This window comes from Echiichthys vipera (assembly GCF_963691815.1).
Source record: "Echiichthys vipera genome assembly, chromosome: 1".
Taxonomy (NCBI): domain Eukaryota; kingdom Metazoa; phylum Chordata; class Actinopteri; order Perciformes; family Trachinidae; genus Echiichthys; species Echiichthys vipera.
The window spans coordinates 31,648,511-31,668,176 of record NC_139826.1 but is presented as its reverse complement, the minus strand read 5'-3'; the positions used below and the strand labels follow the sequence as shown (position 1 = coordinate 31,668,176).

Genomic DNA, 19,666 nt, shown 5'->3' with positions numbered 1-19,666 from the left:
TGACTTGAGTATTTTTTTGTAATTCTTTAATTTTTGTTTTTATATATATATATATATAAACAAAATGTAGTTATTTAAAACAATATTAAAATACAAACTTTCAGGGGAAAAATGACCACAAATGAATCTGTGTTGAATATAAAAACAATAGACACGAGAGAAGAATACAATTTAAAAAGAAGAGTTTAAAGAAACTAAGGCCAAAGCAAGGACCAACTTTGGGCGAGTGAAGTCTTAAGCAAACATCTTAAGGGCAGTACAAGCTGTAATGGATTTAATTGCTTTATAACTGAGTGCTGGATTGAAAGAATGTATTGCTGGAACTCATTAGGAAAAGCAATATAATATGGCTTCTTATTGGTGAATTTGCATTCATGGATACGGTATTTTTCCATTTTATTAATCGTATATTAACAATTGTTTTTCTGCATATTTTTTCTAAGAGTCTGAACAATACATTCTTCCAATGCAAGACCAGATTCTCCTAAATATTTTCAGTAATAAAATCACATTTGTTTTTCTTCTAAAAAAGTGTTCACAACGGGACAGCGCTCAAAGAAACGCACAAAGTTGAGCGAATCAAATAAAAATCAGGGCTCTTACGGGTGCCGGGAATTGGAATGGAATTTCATTGTGGTGTTTTGTTATATGGGATGGTATATACTGTATGATATAACAAGATCACTATATATGAGACTGAATACAGCATTTTCTGACATTTTTGCATGAAAAATGACTTGATGAACAGATTATCAAAAAAGTTGACTAGATTTCTGTTATAGGGCAGTAACATCTTAATGTGATGATCAAGTGCAATAATAAGTATACTAATTACTGGGTCTTGTACTGTATACAAATGTAATTTACCACAGCTACAGGGTGCTGGAAAAGCATGAAAATGCACCTTGAAATGCCTGAATTTGACTTTGGAAAAGGTGTGGGAACCCCTGTCATACATGAGATATAAAGAAATCTTACTTAATTTTAATCACTGTGCTATTTTTGTACACACACACACACACACACACGGGATATTGCGTTCCCAGCCAGTAAGCGCGTTTTTGAGCCTCGACGGCTTCCGTGCCAGGTGACTCCCATTTCCACACTGACAGCAGCCGTTAGCGCTCAGCTAAGTCAGTGGAGCTGGAGCGCGCAGCCAGCTGACGCAGCAACAGCAGCAGCAACAGCCGCCAGTGGGAGGTGCAGTTAGCGGTTAGTAGGAAACTGGGTGTGAGTCTCTCTTTAAACCCTTTAGTGATTATTATTATTATTATACACAATGAAGAAATTAAAAGGGCCCACATCCTGACGTCCACATTTGGTCAATGACTGTGTGTTGGTGACTGACATGGACGCTAGTGACTATAAGGTACAGTATATTTTAAAATGATCTAGGTTTTTTTTGTTTGCTGCCGAGGCCCCAAAACGACGCTCTCTTCGTTAACGTTACTCAAAAAAAAGCCGCTATTCATGTTATTGTAATTTTAATCAGCAGTGTTGCTTAATGGTGACTTGTTATTCGGCTCATTACTAACACCTTAAGCTAGGTTTTTTTGGTGTTTGTCATGGAAACAGTTATCCCATTTGGGCTAGTGAGCTAACGTTGACGTTAAAACAGCTAACGGTCACTAACAGCTCATCACAAAAGACAACGGATAATTACATTTATTTGTATCCTGTCACAGTTCATGTGTTGAAGGTGGTTTCCCAAAATTATTTCAGGGTTTTTTCCATGATGATAATTTAATGCGAGAAGCCCGGAGAGACAAGTCTTGTGTTAAAGAGTTAGCTTGGCTAGTTAGCGTTAAAGCTAACTATCTCAGCTGTCATTTGACGCTTCTTATCATGTTTAAGCAGAGCGACACAGACACGGCTATTAGCAGTATCCTGTACATTTGTATCGCTTGGTTATAATTTGGATTAAGGTTGGACTTTAAAAAAAAAAAAAAAGGTTTCAGTCTGGTAGGAATGTGCGCATGAGAGCTTTGTTGTTGTCAGGAGAGGCGGACAGGTTTCGTCAGTAGAAGAATATCTGGTTCTTCTACATGTATGAAATTCTTCGGATGCTTTTTGTTATGCAGAGCCTTTAGTTTAGTTAGTTAAGAGTTTTCTGTCCAAAGGCTTGTTACCAATGCCCCGGATTAAGCTGGTACATTGAACGATTATGTTTTCTGGATGATAACATAGGGCTCCTCAAGTCAAACGTGTCAGATTAAATGCATTCAATTCTATTTTATTTATAGTAAATCATAAAATACAAAAGTTATCTCAAGACACTTTACACGTAGAGTAGGTCTAGACCAGGGGTAGGCAATTCCGGTCATGGAGAGCCACTGTCCTGCATGTTTTAGGTTTCTCCCTACCCAGACACACCTGAGTCTAACAATAATCAAACTGTGACAAGCATCAGCTGCTTGATAACGAGCAAATCATTAGACTCAGGTGTGTTAGAGCGGAGAGAAACCTAAAACATGCAGGACAGTGGCTCTCCAGGACTGGAATTGCCTACCCCTGGTCTAGATCATACTCTATGACTTATACATGATTTACAGTGACCCAAAAAGTTCTCCATGAGCAGCAAGTTGCAATATCTATAAAAATAATATCTGTAAACAATATTTATCCTGCAGTGAAAAGGCAGGAACGTTGAACAAACCTTCATTAATGTGAAACCTCTTAAAAAGCTTCAATGCACATGCTCTACTTTCTACTTAGCCTGTCCGGCTTTAGGTACAGAGGCAGATACGGGCTGTTAGTGTTTTGAAAGCAACTGGTGTGAGAATAAGTGCCTACACAAACAGAGGCTTGTGAGATCAGTAGCCCCCCTGTCTAATCACCCAGAGAAGTGTCATCCCCAACGAATGCACATCTGGATCTGAGCTCATTGCCTTTTCCACAATCACAGCCATTCTCACTCACCCTCTCACTAACACACGGATACTACAAAGCCACACATGGTTTAGTCAAAAGATGGATACTCCGACCAGTTCTGTTATCGTTAACAACTTATTTTTTTTGTGACAGTTATTCTGCTACGTACTGCTCAGAATTCAGGATTCACCACCAGTGTACACGAGGCCTTCATACTGTGGCTTGCTTTATTATTAGCTTATCCTGTAGTACTGTCCCTTTATCCTCTCAAACTTAATCCTATAACAACACCCTGTAAGCAATACTGTACCATCATACAGTGTCAGCCCGACTATCCTCAACCCTTGGCGCTATATCAGTCTGGGCATGAAGGCTGCTATTAGTAGGTTTATAAAAATATTTCCTTATAGCTGTAGTCAGGTTATCTTTACTGAACTGGTAGATAAGGCTCAAATCATCATGATTATATTTAGATCTGATGGGATCTATAGATTATTTCAGGAAAAGTGAAGCGAACCACCCACGGACAATAGCAGTGGGAGACAATAGCTGTCTGTGTGACATCCACTGGCCACTGAGGATTCTATTCATGCATCCCGACCACTGTTTCAGAGAAGTGAGGGGGCGCCTTTGTACTCTGAACCCTGTCACCTCTCGTCGTCCTTTGCAAAATAGAAGATTATTTTAATGGGACCTCTTGGATAGAGCTGCCTCCTCGGGTTCGACCAGTGTCACCATGATGTCAAATGAGGATCGATAAGAGGTGTAAACGATACTCCCAGACAGAAATGGAAAAAGGCAGTGACAAATACTTATTGCAGTGTGCTTAAATTTGTTTTGCTACAATTTGTTTATCTCAATTACTTCACAACTAAATTTTTTAGATTTCAGATGGTTTTCTTGATAGTTTACTTACTTTGCCTGACAAGCATGTAGGGAAATGCAATTAAACTGACAGTAACAAATGTGTGATTTTTAAATAAGTATCATTACATTTTCAACATTACAAAGTGTGTAGGTTAATACAATGTATGTTTTACATGTAGTATCCAGTACTCCACTCTACCCATTTCGGGCTGTGTCCGTAATTTTCCACACCACAATTGTCTGAAATGGCTGAATTAGCTTGGGAGTACTTTAGTCTTTCAGTCTCAAGCCTGGCTTTGAATGCTCCAGGCCTCTAATCTGTGGCCTGCTTTACCATTTCCTACAGCACGACAGCCCGACTGTCAGCTGTGTGTCCGACGTCCGGGCCTTAAATCTTGAGACCCATAAACTCGACTGACTAGATGAAGTTAGTGTAACTGACTTGTAGAGGACATTAATGTGCCTCCTGCTGTAAATGTACATTTTCAAAAACCATATAGCTTTATTGATTGGTTTATATAGTTTGTGATTGTATGTATATATTGTGTGGCAGGCTAAACTGTACACAGGAAAAATGGCTTTTTGTCTGAGTGAACCAAAGCTCTGTTTCCTCAAAGGTAATGCAGAACTCATGCTTAGGGGTCATTCTTTCTCGTTATCTATCGTTCCTTTCAAGAAATGTTTTGCAGCAATAAAATCTTTGCGTCATGAATAGCCCATCACTCATGCCACTATGACCCACAGTGTTTATAGATATTAGGAATAATGTAGCACTATATTTGTTTTATAAGGATTTCAGAAAGAGTCATAGTTCTGGTGAGTTTCTTTTGACAATTAAAAAAAACATAAATTAAAAATCTTCATATTGTCATTTGGCCAAAATTCTGATGTTTTTCGTCGAGCAGTTTGTCAAGTGGTGATCTTCCAACTTGTTGTTCTTCCCTTTTTCGTGAGTTAAGAACTGGTTAGAAACAAATATTTTTTGTTAAATTCTTAATTTGGTAAAATAACCTATAGTTTATGTCTTACAACAAGGCAGAGTGTGTTGTTTGTCCCTTGGTGCCATTAAGTGTCAAAGGCTTTGAGCGTATTGGAAGAACATGGTATTTAAACCTGGGGCAGGCAGTTTATTATATGTATTATATTCTATTGTTTTCTAAGTGGTCTGAGAGAAAACAAGACTTCTACACCTCCTCTTGGCTCTGTTTTCAGGCTTTAGAAATTCTACCTGTGACGGGATACTTTGGTAAATCACAGGTCATTCAGAGAAAGAGAGCGTTCCTATTGGCTCAAGGGAGGGAGAGCTGTTGAAATTGACTGTTACATGCTTATTAAATAGCTGTTTTATTGATGGTAGTAGATACTCAAGATTGTAAACCAGCTGGAACAGTTTGAGGAAATCAGTGCTCAGCTGTGATTACCAAGAAACAAGTCAAAGGTGGGTCAGTCGACTAGGTACCCCTCTCTCTCTCTCTCTCTCTCTCTCTCTCTCTCTCTCTCTGTGTCAGACGTTAATAATTAAAGAAATCCCCTTTGCATTGATCATCTCATACAATTGTAGATTCTAAAATGTTTTGAGAGTTGATGTTGGTAAGTTGGGTAATAAGTCTATACCTCTAACTCTAAACCTGTGGTCGACTAAAATGGGTTTTTCAATGGCGGATTCCGATATTCAGAGAGCAGGGTGGTCGAATGCCAAATTGTTTGTTTTTCTTTGCATTAGATAAAATACAATGCAATTTTAAAAAAGAAGAAGTTACAGTCACACTTGTAATTGTCTGTTTAGTCTGTGTTTAGTTATGGGCTATAACTTGCAGCATAGTTTTGAAAATGCGGCAAATGTCATTTTCAAAACATTTTATAAAAGGCTTCACACTTGCTTACTGTCCCACAAGCATCCCAAATGACAATTCTGATAAATGGTTTACTTGTCGGAGTAGGAGTGCGGTCTGGGGATGCCCATGCAATAGTATAATAGCTTGAAATCATGTGAGCTAGTTTAGCAGATTGAAGGCTTGTGGAGACATTTATGTTAATTGGCCTTGTGAGCGCAAGCATCGTCTTATGCCATTTATATCAAAATGACATAGAGAGATCAAATTACTCAAACCCACCCAAACAGTAAAGTCAGTTTATGGAGGTTTGTAGATGGATTGCCACCTTAGAACGATCCCATTTAATTGGTGTTGGATGGCAGTAACGATAATGAAATATGATCCATTGCATCATGTAGATTTGCAACTTTATTTGAGCGGTTTGAGAAATGTTTTGCTCTTAAGCATAGAACTACGTCTCAATCAAAATAACCATGTAATTGGCTGCTGTTGCTCCCAGTGTGACAGTAATGACTCGGTTTATTTGTTTTTTTCATGCAGGATGTGAAGCTTTCAGCCGAAGTGGAACCATTCATCCCACAGAAGAAAGGTCTCGAAGGATCCCTAGTCAGCATGAGTCTTTCTGGAGAGGCAGGCGGAGGAGGAGGAGGAGGAGGGGGCGGAGGTATAGGAGGAGGCGGTGGAGCGGTGGAAACCACACCCATACCCAGCTACCTCATCACCTGCTACCCTTTCGTCCAAGAGAACCAACCCAACAGGTACTGTCTCTCTGTCACAGCTGGGGGTGATTTGGGAGTGGGTAAAATTCTATCGTCAGTCGTTTCAACCCTCTTTGAACTCTGAGCTAATAACACCAGTGACTCTGGTTCGTGGTAAATATGGATTATGCCAATGCTGTCCACTTTGGCAGAAATATTGCCATTCCTTGTGGTATTGTGGGAATTCTGATATCCCCATTTATTTTGAACTTCACAAAAACAATCTGTTCTCTTCTGGCCCTTTCCTATTTTCAGAATAGCTCATTAACTGCACTGTTTACTATAACAATAATAAGAAAACACTATGGCTTTAGAGACATAGTGTTTTCTCATTATGAGTAAAAAAAACTGTTGTGTTTCTCAAAAGAGATCATAATCATAACCTTTAAATAGTGTTTTGAGTGAGGGCCAATTTATTGCTCTGTGGTGCCTAATTATGAATGGAAACCTCCCCACATTTACAGTTTACATGTAATCACAATCTATGTTTCCAGTGGCTCTTTCTTTGTCCGGCGTGATCTGCTGTATCCGTGCACACATCCGTTCTTTTGTTTCCTTCCCCCCTATTTGAATGCAAGGAAATGCCCGCTATAGTAGGCTGGCTGTGAAAATGTCATCTGGATCCTTATCAACATTTCTGCATACCATTTACACCCTCCCTCCCTAACAAACCAACTATCGTGCACATCACTGAGGAATCACAAATGTTAAACGACCCCGCTTATTTGTGCCCCTTTTTTACTAAAAGTGCTTCAAGCCTATTTTGTGGAACATTTTAATCTGGCTCTACTTTTCTGCATATCGAGAAAATTAGAAAATACAAACTGAGGAATGTTTAAAACAAGTGAAGCAAAGTCCCTTAGACCAAAGTCCATTCATTCAGGATGTTGCGATCATGTTTCTAAACTGAGTTTGAGTTTCTCAACAGTGAGTGTCTGCCAACATAGAGTGCAACTGTTGTTTATTTTGAATCTCCTCCTTTCCCATATGCAGGTGAACATTGCACACTTGACCTACAAGGAAAAAACATTTGACAGCTTAATTGCCTAGTATTAAGACAATATAACCTGCATCACAGCCTTCCTTTTATGGTTTCATATAACGTTTTGTAAAGTGTCCCGTCGCATTTTGTAAAATATCCATCGGTAGAGGTGTGTCATTCTGTTAATGTTATGTCAGAACACTTTCGATTGGATTCGGTCGGCTTCTCAATCCCAAGCTTCCACGAATAGGAAAAATACAGTTATCAACATGAAAAAATTCAATGAAATACAAAAAAAACAGAAATAGGCACTGGCAGAGACTAATTATTTGATTTTTGTAGCTCTACTTAGTTAAAATAGTAGAATATCAGAAATGGTTTAAGATGTAACCTCTCTACATCTCCACAGACAACATCCTATGTATAATGGAGGGGAGCTGCGCTGGCAGCAGCCAAACCCCAGCCCTGGTGGTTCATACCTGGCCTACCCCATCCTGTCCTCACCCCAGCCTCCTGTCTCCAATGACTACGCTTACTACCAGATTATGCCTGCTCCATGCCCGCCTGTGATGGGCTTTTACCAGCCCTTCCCTGGCACCTATGCAGGTCCTGTGCAAGCAGGAGTGGTCAACCCTGTCTCAGCAGATGTCAGTGAAAGACCACTGCCTCTGGGGCCAGCGTATGGGATGGCCAGTCAAAGGGGGAGAGGCATGATTCGACCTAATCTTCTCCCAAAGGTCAGTAGCTTATTGTAATACTGTTACACTGACGTCGTGCGTTTTTGGTATCCCTAAAATGTGTCTGTCCCAATCCTCAATCTATTTAGTCAGCCTCTTTTCCTTTTTCCTACAGCAACAGTTGGGTGTGTGCCAGCCTCCAAGGGGTCGCCGGCCTCCAACTCGGAGTGTAGCTGTGCAGAAGGAGGTGTGCACCTTGGGGCCTGATGGTCGGACCAAGACAGTCATGCTGGTGGATGCAGCACAGCAGACAGGTAAAAATATGTCTGCAATTAGAGCTATAGCTCAGTCCTACCATGCAGGCTGTACGCAGAGGTTTTTGCCGGAAAATTCCGAGCTTGACTTTCCAGCTAAGTGTATAGCCAACGTCAGTGATGTCCTACGGCTGAAAAACAACCTGATGCTTAAAACATTCCAGACTTTGTTGACTGCTTTGCCTGTGAACAAGAATCATTCCTGTCAGAGGGGAAGTAGGACACGATGCCAGTAAGCGTGGAGTCTGGTCGTACAGGTTGACGATAATGAGGCTTTTGCTTAACTTCTGAAAGAACTGGAATGCAGAGTTTCCAGTTAGAAAGGTAAACATATGTGCAGTTCTTGATGTCATAAGTGATGTCTCTGTTCTTGATAAAGAACAAGAGCCTGTCAGTCACTTCACACTGTCCATCACACATGCACGCTCTCACTGTCGATGAAAGTGTGCATGTGTCCATTTTGTAATGTCCTTTTGGAAACGCTGAATTGGCACACAGTTAACTCAAAGTAAACTTGGTTCAAGTTTGTGTTCAGTGAATCATCATTTTGAATTTCATCACTTATACATCATAGTTCAATTTGTATTTTAACTTTGCACTATTTGATATCTTAGATTTACATTTTTTCATTTGTGATTTTCTTTTAATAGATATTTAATGAGCCTTGTTGGAGGGAGCCTCAAAACTAAGAGTTGAATTGACAACAACGTCTTCCCTGTAACTGTTGTGAATCTAAAGAACTTGCCACTTGATCTATGCATACAAATAGGTTTTTTGTCTTAGTAAGTTAATTTCAGGTTGTAAGTTACTCCTACTTTGTCCTCAGATTTCCCAGGTGAGATGTCAGGGCGCTGTGCTGCTGAGCGGGCCAGTCCCCTCCTGTGGAAGAACCGAACAAAGAGAAGACGGGCGTCTCATCCATCTGAAGGCTACAACGAGCAGGGTGCCAGTGAGGCAGATATAGACAGTGACAGCGGCTACTGTAGCCCCAAACACAACCAGGCGGCAGGGGTAACACAAGCAGCACCCACAGTAAGTCCACTACTTACCATTAGCTCCTGAATTTAACTGAATTGCTGGCTTAAAGTGGATAACAAGTTTATTGCACAAGTGGAGTACACTAAATTAAATTAATATTTTGGTCGTGACAGTTTTTTGTAGTAGCAATGCCAGAGGTCGTAGATTATAAATTACCGTTGCTCTCACAGTGTTGTTGGCATATTTAACACACACAAGATATCACAACTTGTCTTTTTTTCCCCTCTACCCTCTCCATATTTTCTGTGTTGTATAGGGAGTAGAGGCTGGTGTAATGACCGGTAAGTTTGAATATTTTGAACATTGACACATTGTGCTTTCATGCCATACTTCTTATACATCCTGTACATAATGTATTACGAAATGATGGAGATTTTTCCTTCCATGTACTAGCAGGTACCTGGGTAAATGTAGCTTCTCAGGCTACCCCGAAGTCCTGGGGGGACCGAAACGGCCAGTTTCCCAGAGCAGACCAGAGGAAGAATCCTGAACAGAGAAACTTCTCACAGGTACAGTGCATCCCATCGCAGCAGATACTGAGTAAAAAGGCTGTTGACTGTCAGGTGAATAACTATGATAGTCAGTTAGGAGAACAGAGAAAATGCAATGAACTTTTATGAGCAACAACATTGAATTAGCTTGCAAGTTTTTCTGTGTTTGCCTCCTTTACGCCCTTATTTCCTACCTTATTTCCCTCACTTGACAGTATGTACACAGAGGATTATAAACTTGTGGAATACCAGTGGTACCCTTTATGCCACCTGTGGTCTCCGTCTGTCTCTGCCTTTCAGGATTTCCACAGTGGCTTTCCAGGGCGTGTGCCGCCCAACCAGTCAGAACAAAGGCTGCAGCCAGCAGTGGTCACTGGCACTGATCTCACCCCAGAGCCCCTCTACTTTGAGGTAAGAGGTTATTTTTCTTTGTAATAAAATCTCGGAGATGCACTGTCACCTTGGCACTCATTATACGTAGATGTATTTTATGAGTTTGTTGGTTGTGCTAAAATGATTGCTGCATGTTTGTCAGGATGAAGATGAGTTCCCAGATCTTGCTACTGGAGGAGCTGCCCAACGCAGCACCAAACCAGAATCCAGTTCAGCCCAGACACACACGCAACCTAAACTGCCCAAAAACCTGGTAAGGAACAGTGCTTTCTGAAGACAACTGTCTATGTAGCTCTCTGTGGTATGTGCTGACTGTTTGCAGGACTAACTAAATACTAAGGGTCCGTCTCCCTCTCAAGACGATTTGATAAGTACTGCATCTAGATACAGTTTACCATCCTAATACAAAAATGAGGCGGATCAATAAATCATCTGTATTCAGCTGCACATGAGATTTATTATTTTTGTGTGTTTTTTTAATTCATATAATTTAGTACCTGTCTTCTGCTAAACTAACAGCAGTAAACATGGACAGTGATCCACAAGGAAGCTGAATGTTTCATTGAAATGCTGCTGACTTGGTATTGTTTTAACAGTTCTAGGTCAATGTCATCTGTATGAATTTAGTACTTGTAATATATTTGTACTAACGCTGTATTGGTGCATGTCCATGTAAACAAAACGTATTCAGTAAAAGGTTTGCCTTAAACTAGGAGAAGCTTGCATTGTAATGCTTTTTTTCTTTACCATGCAACAAATGTATTGGATCCTTGGATAAGTAATAAGTGATTGGGAATGTTGGAAGCCAGCAGAAGAGAGGGAGAGAGAGAGAGAGACACACACTCACACTCACACACACACACACACACACACACACACACACACACACACACACACACACACACACACACACACACACACACACACACACACACACACACACACACAGGCTAGAAGCACAGTATTGCAGGGAGATAGAGAGAGCGCTTTAGAAATATTTAGTTTTGACAGATGTATCTATTTTTCAGAATTTGGGTTGTGTTTGTGTGTACAGTACGTAGCTTAATATCTTACTCTTGTATCGGTACACCCCTACTAAATAATAATTTGTTTTTCAACACGCATCACAGCTGGATAACCTGCCGGAAAACTCCCCTATCAACATTGTGCAGACACCCATCCCCATTACCACCTCTGTTCCCAAGAGGGCCAAGAGCCAGAGGAAGAAGGCTCTGGCTGCTGCCTTGGCCACTGCACAGGAGTACTCTGAAATCAGCATGGAGCAGAAGAAATTGCAGGTATAAACCTTCATTGCGTCAGCTGGTCATATAGAATGGGTTCAGGCTGAACAGTGTGAATTTTATGACTCAATGCATTTTTATGCCTTGTTTTATCAGTTCTGGTTCTCACCACCGCCTGGTCTATGATAACCATTCTGATCTTTATCTTTATATTTTAGTGGGTCATTGGTGTGACCTTGTTCTGCCTTTTCTTTCCTCGCCCCGCAGGAGGCATTCACCAAAGCAGCAGGGAAGAAAAGTAAAACCTCTGTTGAGCTCGACCTGGGAGACATGCTGGCAGCTTTGGAGAAACACCAGCAGGCTATGAAGGCCAGACAACTCAACAATACAAAACCACTGTCTTTTACAGGTACTTATAAACTACTGTCAGACTCACAAAGCACATACTCCTTATTTCATTTGAACTTACGTGCATGTACACATATTCAAACTGAATGCCAACCTTGTTGTTCTTCCCTCCAGTCGGAACAATTACTCCGTTCCACGGTTCAGGCTCGTCCAGCGTGCCGTCCATATTGAAGGGTCATCAGCAGTCATACTCTGCCACACACAATTCCTTGGATTCCACCGCACCCCGTATCAAGAGGGGGAAGGAGAGAGAGATCCCCAAAGTAAAACGGCCAACAGCCCTTAAGAAGGTTAATAATTTAAGTTAATCATTTAGGAGAGGCGCAAGGAAAATAAAACATAACATGAAAATGATTTAAAGGAATGGAGAAGATGAAAGATGAAGATCTTTGAATCCGCAAATCTTTTTAATGTCATTGGTTTTGTCGCTTTTGTCTGTTGATTTGATAGATTATCTTAAAGGAACGTGAAGGGAAGAAAGGGAAGACAAGTGTCGAACAAGAGTCTTCAGGCCAGGAGGAGCAAGGGGAAGAGTGTTTACATTTTACTGATGAGCTTTCACGAGAGCCTGCCTCCCAAGAAGGTGACAGTCATTTATTATTAAGAAGTCAAAACCTTTTTTTAATCCACTGTACATTTTCTAATTGTTCTATCTGATCTGCTGTTTGTACCACAGACAATGGCCTGAGTGTGCCCAGTGATGCGTCCCTTTCTCCAGCCAGTCAGAACTCTCCATATAGCATCACCCCGGTGTCCCAGGGTTCTCCTGCCAGCTCTGGCATCGGGAGTCCCATGGCCTCAAACGCCATCACCAAGATCCACAGCCGACGTTTCAGAGAGTAGGTGCACACTCATTGAATAAAGCAGAATATTAAACAGGGCAGACCTTTTGTAGGAATCCCCGGCATTGGAATGTCTCAAAAATGCACCATTTGGTGACAGAAAGTGGTGAGCAAAGCAAATGCTTCTCCCACTCAAAAACAAGAGCCTCGGCTATGAGATGCATGCTCTAAAAGTTAATGAGAATTTTTACGAGCGGAAGTGTACAATAAAGAATTGTAGAATATGGCATAGATGCCAGACTCATTGTTCTTCTCAGCAAAAATGTTTGCCAATGGTCACAAACACAGCTTTGTCCCCCCGTGTCCTCTGCTATAGGCCTATTGTCCCAGCCCACACTTCTCTAACAGATTTTTCATTTAAAGCCTCCAAAAGGCCTCTGCAGCCAAGCACCTCCTCTCAGCTCTGACCTCCAGGACACTTGTTCCTCAGGCCACGCTACGTCGATCTTTCGATAAACCACAAAGCTACTTGGAGTATGCACGCCATCTGATGGCCCTGCTTTTCTTAGAGAGGCTGCAAGGCTCATCCTAATTCAAAAAAGGGGTCAGATAGGAACAAAGTGTAATAGCACAAGTATTATCAACAAGCAACCCAACAAAGATGTAAATGAACAGCTGTTTGAACTTTGAGTGAGTCATTTTAAGAAAAACAACACAGATTGAACCTGTTTGGTCTATGAAAATGCCCATCACATTTATCTTGATCCCAAATTCATCAAACATTGTTTGTTTTGTTGGACCAACACTCTAAGATGTAAAGTTGTTGGGTTAACTGTTGGATAAGACAAAGAGAAGCAGCATGTCATCACAATTAAGAGGCTGAAACCAAAGAGTCTTTATCATTTTGCTTGAAAAAGTATTTTCTCGATTATCAAAAATTGCGCGTTTCTTTTTTGGTCAATTGAGTCAAATGGAAATGATTATCGTTCAAGTTCTTATTAACATCTGCAGCATTATTTCTGCTAGTTAACATGAACAGCAATCTTCATGGTTAGCTCATTAGCCACTTGAAAAATGAAAACACTGTCCTTCACTTAACTTCATTATTTTCTCTGCCCTTCTGCAGGTACTGTAACCAAGTGTTGAGTAAGGAAATCGACGAGAGCGTGACTATGCTGTTACAGGAACTGGTTCGCTTCCAGGAACGGGTCTACCAGAAGGATCCTACCAAGGCCAAATCCAAACGTCGCCTGGTCATGGGTCTCAGAGAGGTCACCAAGCACATGAAGTTGAATAAAATTAAGTGTGTCATCATTTCTCCCAACTGTGAGAAGATCCAGGCCAAAGGTCAGTCTCCAGCACCAGTTCATATTGTATCAAATTGTCTGATGCCTGACCATCTGAGCTGTGAATGTTTAAATCTGCTATAATCTATATTTTTAAGATAGCAATTTACCAAATGACATGTAAAGGGGCAACCTGTAGTAATGAACAACAAATTATAATCACCTAAATCTGCAGCTTTATAGTGTGTTTCATTCTTTAACTGTCCAGCTTGCAGCTTTATTGTTTTGGTTTGTGATATTAGTGATATCTCCCTCAGGAGTTGGCAGTGACTTGGATTCACCGGGTGGCCAGAAATTCCACTCCAGCTGAATGATAATGTTGCTCTGTAATTGCTGGATGTGTACATAAGCAACTGTCTCCTAAAGATATCAAATGAAAAGGTGATCCGTCAATAGTGGGGGAAAACTCATTTATTGCAGGTTTTAAGCTTTCAAAAAGGAAAACTCAGGATAAACACTCTTCCGGGGGCATGCACTCTGTACAAACCCAACAGTCACAATAGATGCTGAGCTCCCAGGCCCCACTTCCATATTCCCAAAACAGCTGGTTTTTGCACTTGTGTTCGAGTCATTAGTGGGTATTTTCTGTTGTTTTGTTGTCTTATTTTCTCAAATTTGATACATTCGGGTCACAGATTGTTTACTGTGTTGCAGGTGGTTTGGATGAGGCTCTGTACAATGTAATTGCCATGGCTAGGGATCAGGAGATCCCGTTTGTGTTTGCCTTGGGCAGAAAAGCTCTTGGGCGCTGTGTCAACAAACTAGTGCCTGTTAGTGTTGTTGGCATTTTCAACTACTCTGGAGCTGAGGTAAGTCGCTCCCATCCACTTAAACCTTGCTGTTAATATTTTATTATCTATCTATCTTAACACCAGGTGAATTCATGAACAAATACAATGTATATAGTAGGTCAGTATTACTCTGTATAGAGCAGTATAGGATCTAGGATATAGTAGGATCATCTTTAAGCATGTATTTTTCTTTTTTTTTGCATCTTACTAACTTGATTAAACATCCTCCAGGGTCTCTTCAACCGTTTGGTATCTCTGACAGAGGAGGCCAGGAAGGCCTACAAGGACATGGTGTCAGCTCTGGAGCAGGAGCAGGCAGAGGAGGCGATGAAAAATGACAAGAAAACCCCACACCACATGGGGCATTCCCGCAACCACTCTGCTGCTTCTGCTATCTCCTTTTGCTCCATCTTCTCTGAGCCTATCTCAGAGGTCAATGAAAAGGAATATGGTAAGCTCCCTCATTTTCTGTCTTAGGTTTATAGGGTTATCTGTCATCAGTGTTCTTATCCTTTACTTACTTAAAAGTACCAAATCTATTAATCCCTTCAGAGACCAACTGGAGGAGTATGGTGGAGACTTCAGATGCCCTGGAGCCTGTAGAGGCTGAGCCGAGTCGCCCTGCACCTGCCACGGCCACCCAGAAAGACAGTGAGATCCAGGCGGGCACTACCAACTCCGCCCCGTCTGGCGCTACTGTTCCTCCGCCCAGGGCAGCACCTCCGACACTGACACAGGGCACCAGTGAGAGAGACGAGGTCCGGGTTGACGACCGGCTGGAGCTGGCCTCTCAGCAGAGCACAGAGACAGGCTCATTGGATGGGAGCTGCAGGGGCCCGCTGAACTCCTCCATCACCTCCACCACTTCCACCCTGGTCCCTGGGATGTTGGAAGAGGCAGAGGAGGAGGAAGAGGAGGAGGAGGACTACACTCCTGAACCTATTTCTGTGGAAGTCCCCACCCTCAGCAGCCGCATCGAATCCTGGGTGTCAAAGACCCTGGAAAACCTGCAACTGGGAAAGAGCCAGGAAAGTACAGAAGAGGAGGAGGAGGAGGAGGAAGATGACGAAGAGGAGAGAGGACAGAGTGAAGAGGAGGAGGAACTCGATTCAGCGGACATCACAGAGACGAGGACGGAGGGCAAAGAGCTAGTGGAGGCTAAGAAGGTCACTGGTTGATGTCAACACCGCCTCCTCCCTCTGTTCTTACATGCACTCATTCCCTCTGTCCTCTGTTGCTCTCACATCCCTCTTAACAGCAACCAGCAGCTTTTCTCCTTTGTCTCTAACCCCTGACACCAGACATAATCTCAGGTATTCAACCAACTGACCAACATTCACACGCATTAACTGAAACACGAGAAACTGACCAACTTACCAACACACAGCGTCGCAGACCAAACAACAGCTAACAGTCTGAAGTAGGAATGGGACGATGTACAATAAAAACATGGTGGTGAATTTCCATCGATATAATCATGAATATCCACATGACTACTGTTAAGTCCGATATTGATTTCCTTGTTTTATAATTGACACAAGGGGGGGCACGGCATCTTTTCCTGCCCAAGCAGTCAAGGCACAGCTTTAAAGTTCAAAAGTTTGGTTAAAAATAAGCCTGTCACCATGACCCAAGGCTCTGCTTGACAACTATATCCCCCACACAAAAAATTTAAATAGTGTGTGTAAATGCTATGTTTTTAAACTAAAGAACGACAGGGAAATGAGGTGACTGCCCCACGCAGCAACACTATCAATTTGTACACTAAAAAAAACAGATGTGTCCTATCTGTGACGAAATAAAAATGTAAACATAGTACTTAGCCTACATTTTACAATGTCGGCTAAGTAAAGTGATCCCAATATGTTTCAGTGCCATTACCCGAGTTCTAAGCATATTTTTGATTACAGGATATCCTGAACCGCAATTATTTTCGTATCGTCCCATGCCTACTCTGAGGGATAGTATTTGACACAAACACTCGTCTTGTAGTTTAAAAGGATGCCCTCACTTCTTGGGCCCATAACCTGCTACACTTGAATTCAGAGGGAAGATTTTGCCTTTCCTCCTCCGAAGCTGAACTCTTACAGAGTCAGGGACGTTTCTGGGAGCAAGTGATGAGTGCTAAAAAAAAAAATGTTGAACCGCTGTCTGTAGCTCACAGAGGAGGAAGGTTGGAACCTTTCAGCTCCCATCTTACTTTTTACAGAGCTCAGAAGGTTTACAGCTCTGCAAGTATTTGTGTGTGTGTGTGTGCGTTTGTGTGTATGTGTATGTGTGTGTTTACAGGCACATAGTTTGCATTTATTTTTGCTGTGTTATTTAGCTTTATCCTTGTAAATAATGTGTGTTCTTTCTAACCTGCTCCACAAGGGAAAGAGAGACATGCATTTCTTAATTAGGTTTTTGGTTGGTATTTAGCTTTCCTCACAGAATATTACAGTGTCAGGGGGTTCTTTCTTTCTACCAAAACCACTCCCAACCCATCAGTCTTCAGAGTGTTTTTTTTAATGTTCAAATAATAAGTGTCCCATTCTGTATTCAGATGATCCAGATGACTAACTTCTAAGAAGCAAAACACGCTTTGTGTATATAACTTTGTCAATGTGGTTCTACTACAGTATATAATGGTTTGTCATATTGATCTTGACTAGTGTGAAACTATTCTGGTTGTTTTCCTCTGACTGGAATTGTCTTGCGTTCCCAGATGCTGTCTGTGCTTCATAAATAAGTGCTCCTGTTTCCTTCTCCGGTGGTGTTTGTTCCCAGATATGGGGGCGCTCTCGAGCTGGCTTGGTAATAACAAAATAATTTCAAGAAGCCCAAACAATGAGATATTTTTAAGCCCTTCAATCCAGAAAGATATTTATTTTTTTGTAAAATAACCAGTTGGACACACAACTTTTTTGTAAAGCCTTAGACCTTTCAGTGTAGTTTACACATAAAAGAGTCAGAGCACAGGAAAGTTTTTTTCTAGAGTTGTTTTGATACCGATACCAGTATAAGAAATGCCTCAGATACTGCCTAAAATTCTGGCATCTGTATTGCCGAGTATGCAGGTCTATAAACCGATCCAATACCATGTGATCGTTTATCCCCCCCAAAATTGTACTTTGAAGTATTTTACTTGCGTTCTTTTGCATTATGACTGACTATGACTGCATTCATTCTCTGCATGTGTTCATGTTTTACAAAAGGTTAAACCTGAACCAGGCCATACAACGATGATGGCAATCACATTGCATCCATACAATATTTTTTATTTGCTCGTTGCTATCTGATCGATACTCGGTATCAGCACTTTGAGGTATCGGAACGTCTCTAGTTTTTACCACTTTTCTCTTTAAAAAATACACTTAAATAAACCAGTTGGACAGGCAGGTGTTTACTGGAGTTCATGAAGTTTAACAATGCCCAATTTAGCAAAAATCAAATATGGTTGCTTACAAATTAAGTCAGACAGATTTGGTCTTTACCCAGCTGTAACCCGCAGCCTAAAAACCCCAGCTGAGAAGCTCCCTCATCGGGGCAGAGTCACCACTGTAAGTCACAACGTCATGCACATACTAACAATAAACCCCTGTAAATACAAGTGTACAAAAGAGATTTTGATTTTGCATTGTATTGGAAAAAATACAATCATCTGTTCTTAAAGCCATTTGATAGTTTTAACATTTTAACAGTTGGAATCCAATTTGATAATGGTATTTGATAGTGAATCATAGTGAGATTTCAGCCATTCGATGATGTTTGCGGTGTGTGTAAATGCAGTATGCCGGGCTGTATGCAATGTGAAGCCCTGAGATGGGAGATGACAGAGTACTGAATATCATACTTGGGATTATGAAAATATTTCTCGTTTGATAAAAGGTACGCTCTGTGTAGGCTTTTTGTTGCTATGACTTCCATCAAAGTGTTTAAAGTATGTTAATTGACAGCAAGTGTATTTCTTTGCACTATGTAAATACAGTACTGGTAAAGGTCTTGTAACTAATGTGAACAAAAAAACAAGCAAAACAAAACAAAAAAAAACGGTTCAATGAAGTACTTTTTTCAGCGTGTTCCTCGTCTTTATATGGATATTTAAGACTGTCTCCTCCAAACTGTACATCACTAGCAACATTGTTATAGGCTGTTTCTCATAATCCTGTTATCACTCTTAACCTTTATGGACTGATGATTAACATCATTAAAATGTTGTTTAAGTAAATCCTTTGACTGACGTCTTGTCTTCTATTTGCTGTTGACTCTCATCAGCCAGTGGATTGCTGCAGAGCTGATCGTTTTGATGATCAGCGAGAAAAAAATGACACGTTGTGAGTTTCAAGCTCCAGAAAAGTGATGATTCAGTGCTTATATTAGTAAATTCAATATGTTTGGGTTTGGGACTGTTGATTGGATGAAACAAACTATGTGAATTATGTCCTGTTGAGAAAATTTAACATGTTTTTTTGTTCATCCACAAAACAATGCATCACTTAATCAACAATAGTCTTCAGATAATCGATAATTAAAAGAATCGTTAGTTAGATTGCAGTTTTACTAAACGACCACTAGGAAGGGACAAAACTGCACTATTTAATGCACTCAGACTTTAAGACTTGTTTTTTCTTTTCATATTGTCTCATTCAGCTTATTTACACATATTTTGCAGTTTTCATTCTGTAATTAAATTATTTGCTTTAAAGAAAAATCCCGTCACTCATAAAAAGGTATATTCTGTTGAATTTCTTCGATTTAACCTGTAATTCCAGCCCTTAGTATTGAAGTACTTTTACACTCTTCCTGCCTTTTGCTGTCAGATATGAATCTTTTAATCAGAAATAAGTGCAGTATGTAAAACACGCCTGGCATATTGCTCTGATTGGAATC

General features: G+C 40.9%; 1 protein-coding gene across 4 annotated transcripts; it reads left to right on the top strand.

Annotated features, from left to right (window-relative positions):
• The first annotated feature begins 1,171 nt into the window (after positions 1-1,171).
• Positions 1,172-18,958, top strand: secisbp2l (SECIS binding protein 2-like). 4 transcript variants are annotated; one of them, XM_083911781.1, is made up of 18 exons: positions 1,172-1,369; positions 6,114-6,331; positions 7,723-8,050; positions 8,166-8,304; positions 9,131-9,336; positions 9,599-9,623; positions 9,739-9,851; positions 10,134-10,244; positions 10,369-10,479; positions 11,357-11,524; positions 11,735-11,876; positions 11,990-12,165; positions 12,326-12,458; positions 12,552-12,714; positions 13,784-14,004; positions 14,658-14,812; positions 15,026-15,245; positions 15,347-18,958. In XM_083911781.1, the coding sequence occupies exons 1-18, from the start codon at positions 1,349-1,351 to the stop codon at positions 15,970-15,972; spliced, it is 3,276 nt and encodes a 1,091-aa protein (XP_083767907.1). In that variant the 5' UTR covers positions 1,172-1,348; the 3' UTR covers positions 15,973-18,958. The 4 variants fall into 4 exon arrangements, with proteins under 4 accessions (XP_083767907.1, XP_083767905.1, XP_083767906.1 ...); XM_083911779.1 differs by having other exon boundaries at positions 10,086-10,244; XM_083911780.1 differs by having other exon boundaries at positions 9,736-9,851.
• Positions 18,959-19,666: the final 708 nt, after the last annotated feature.

Bases quoted from the DNA above. Each gene is read 5' to 3' on its own strand.
- secisbp2l (XM_083911778.1), top strand. From the start codon at position 1,349: ATGGACGCTAGTGACTATAAG. The intron at 11,525-11,734 runs GTATAAACCTTC...CTCGCCCCGCAG, and splicing joins TGGAGCAGAAGAAATTGCAG to GAGGCATTCACCAAAGCAGC. The intron at 12,715-13,783 runs GTAGGTGCACAC...GCCCTTCTGCAG, and splicing joins CACAGCCGACGTTTCAGAGA to GTACTGTAACCAAGTGTTGA.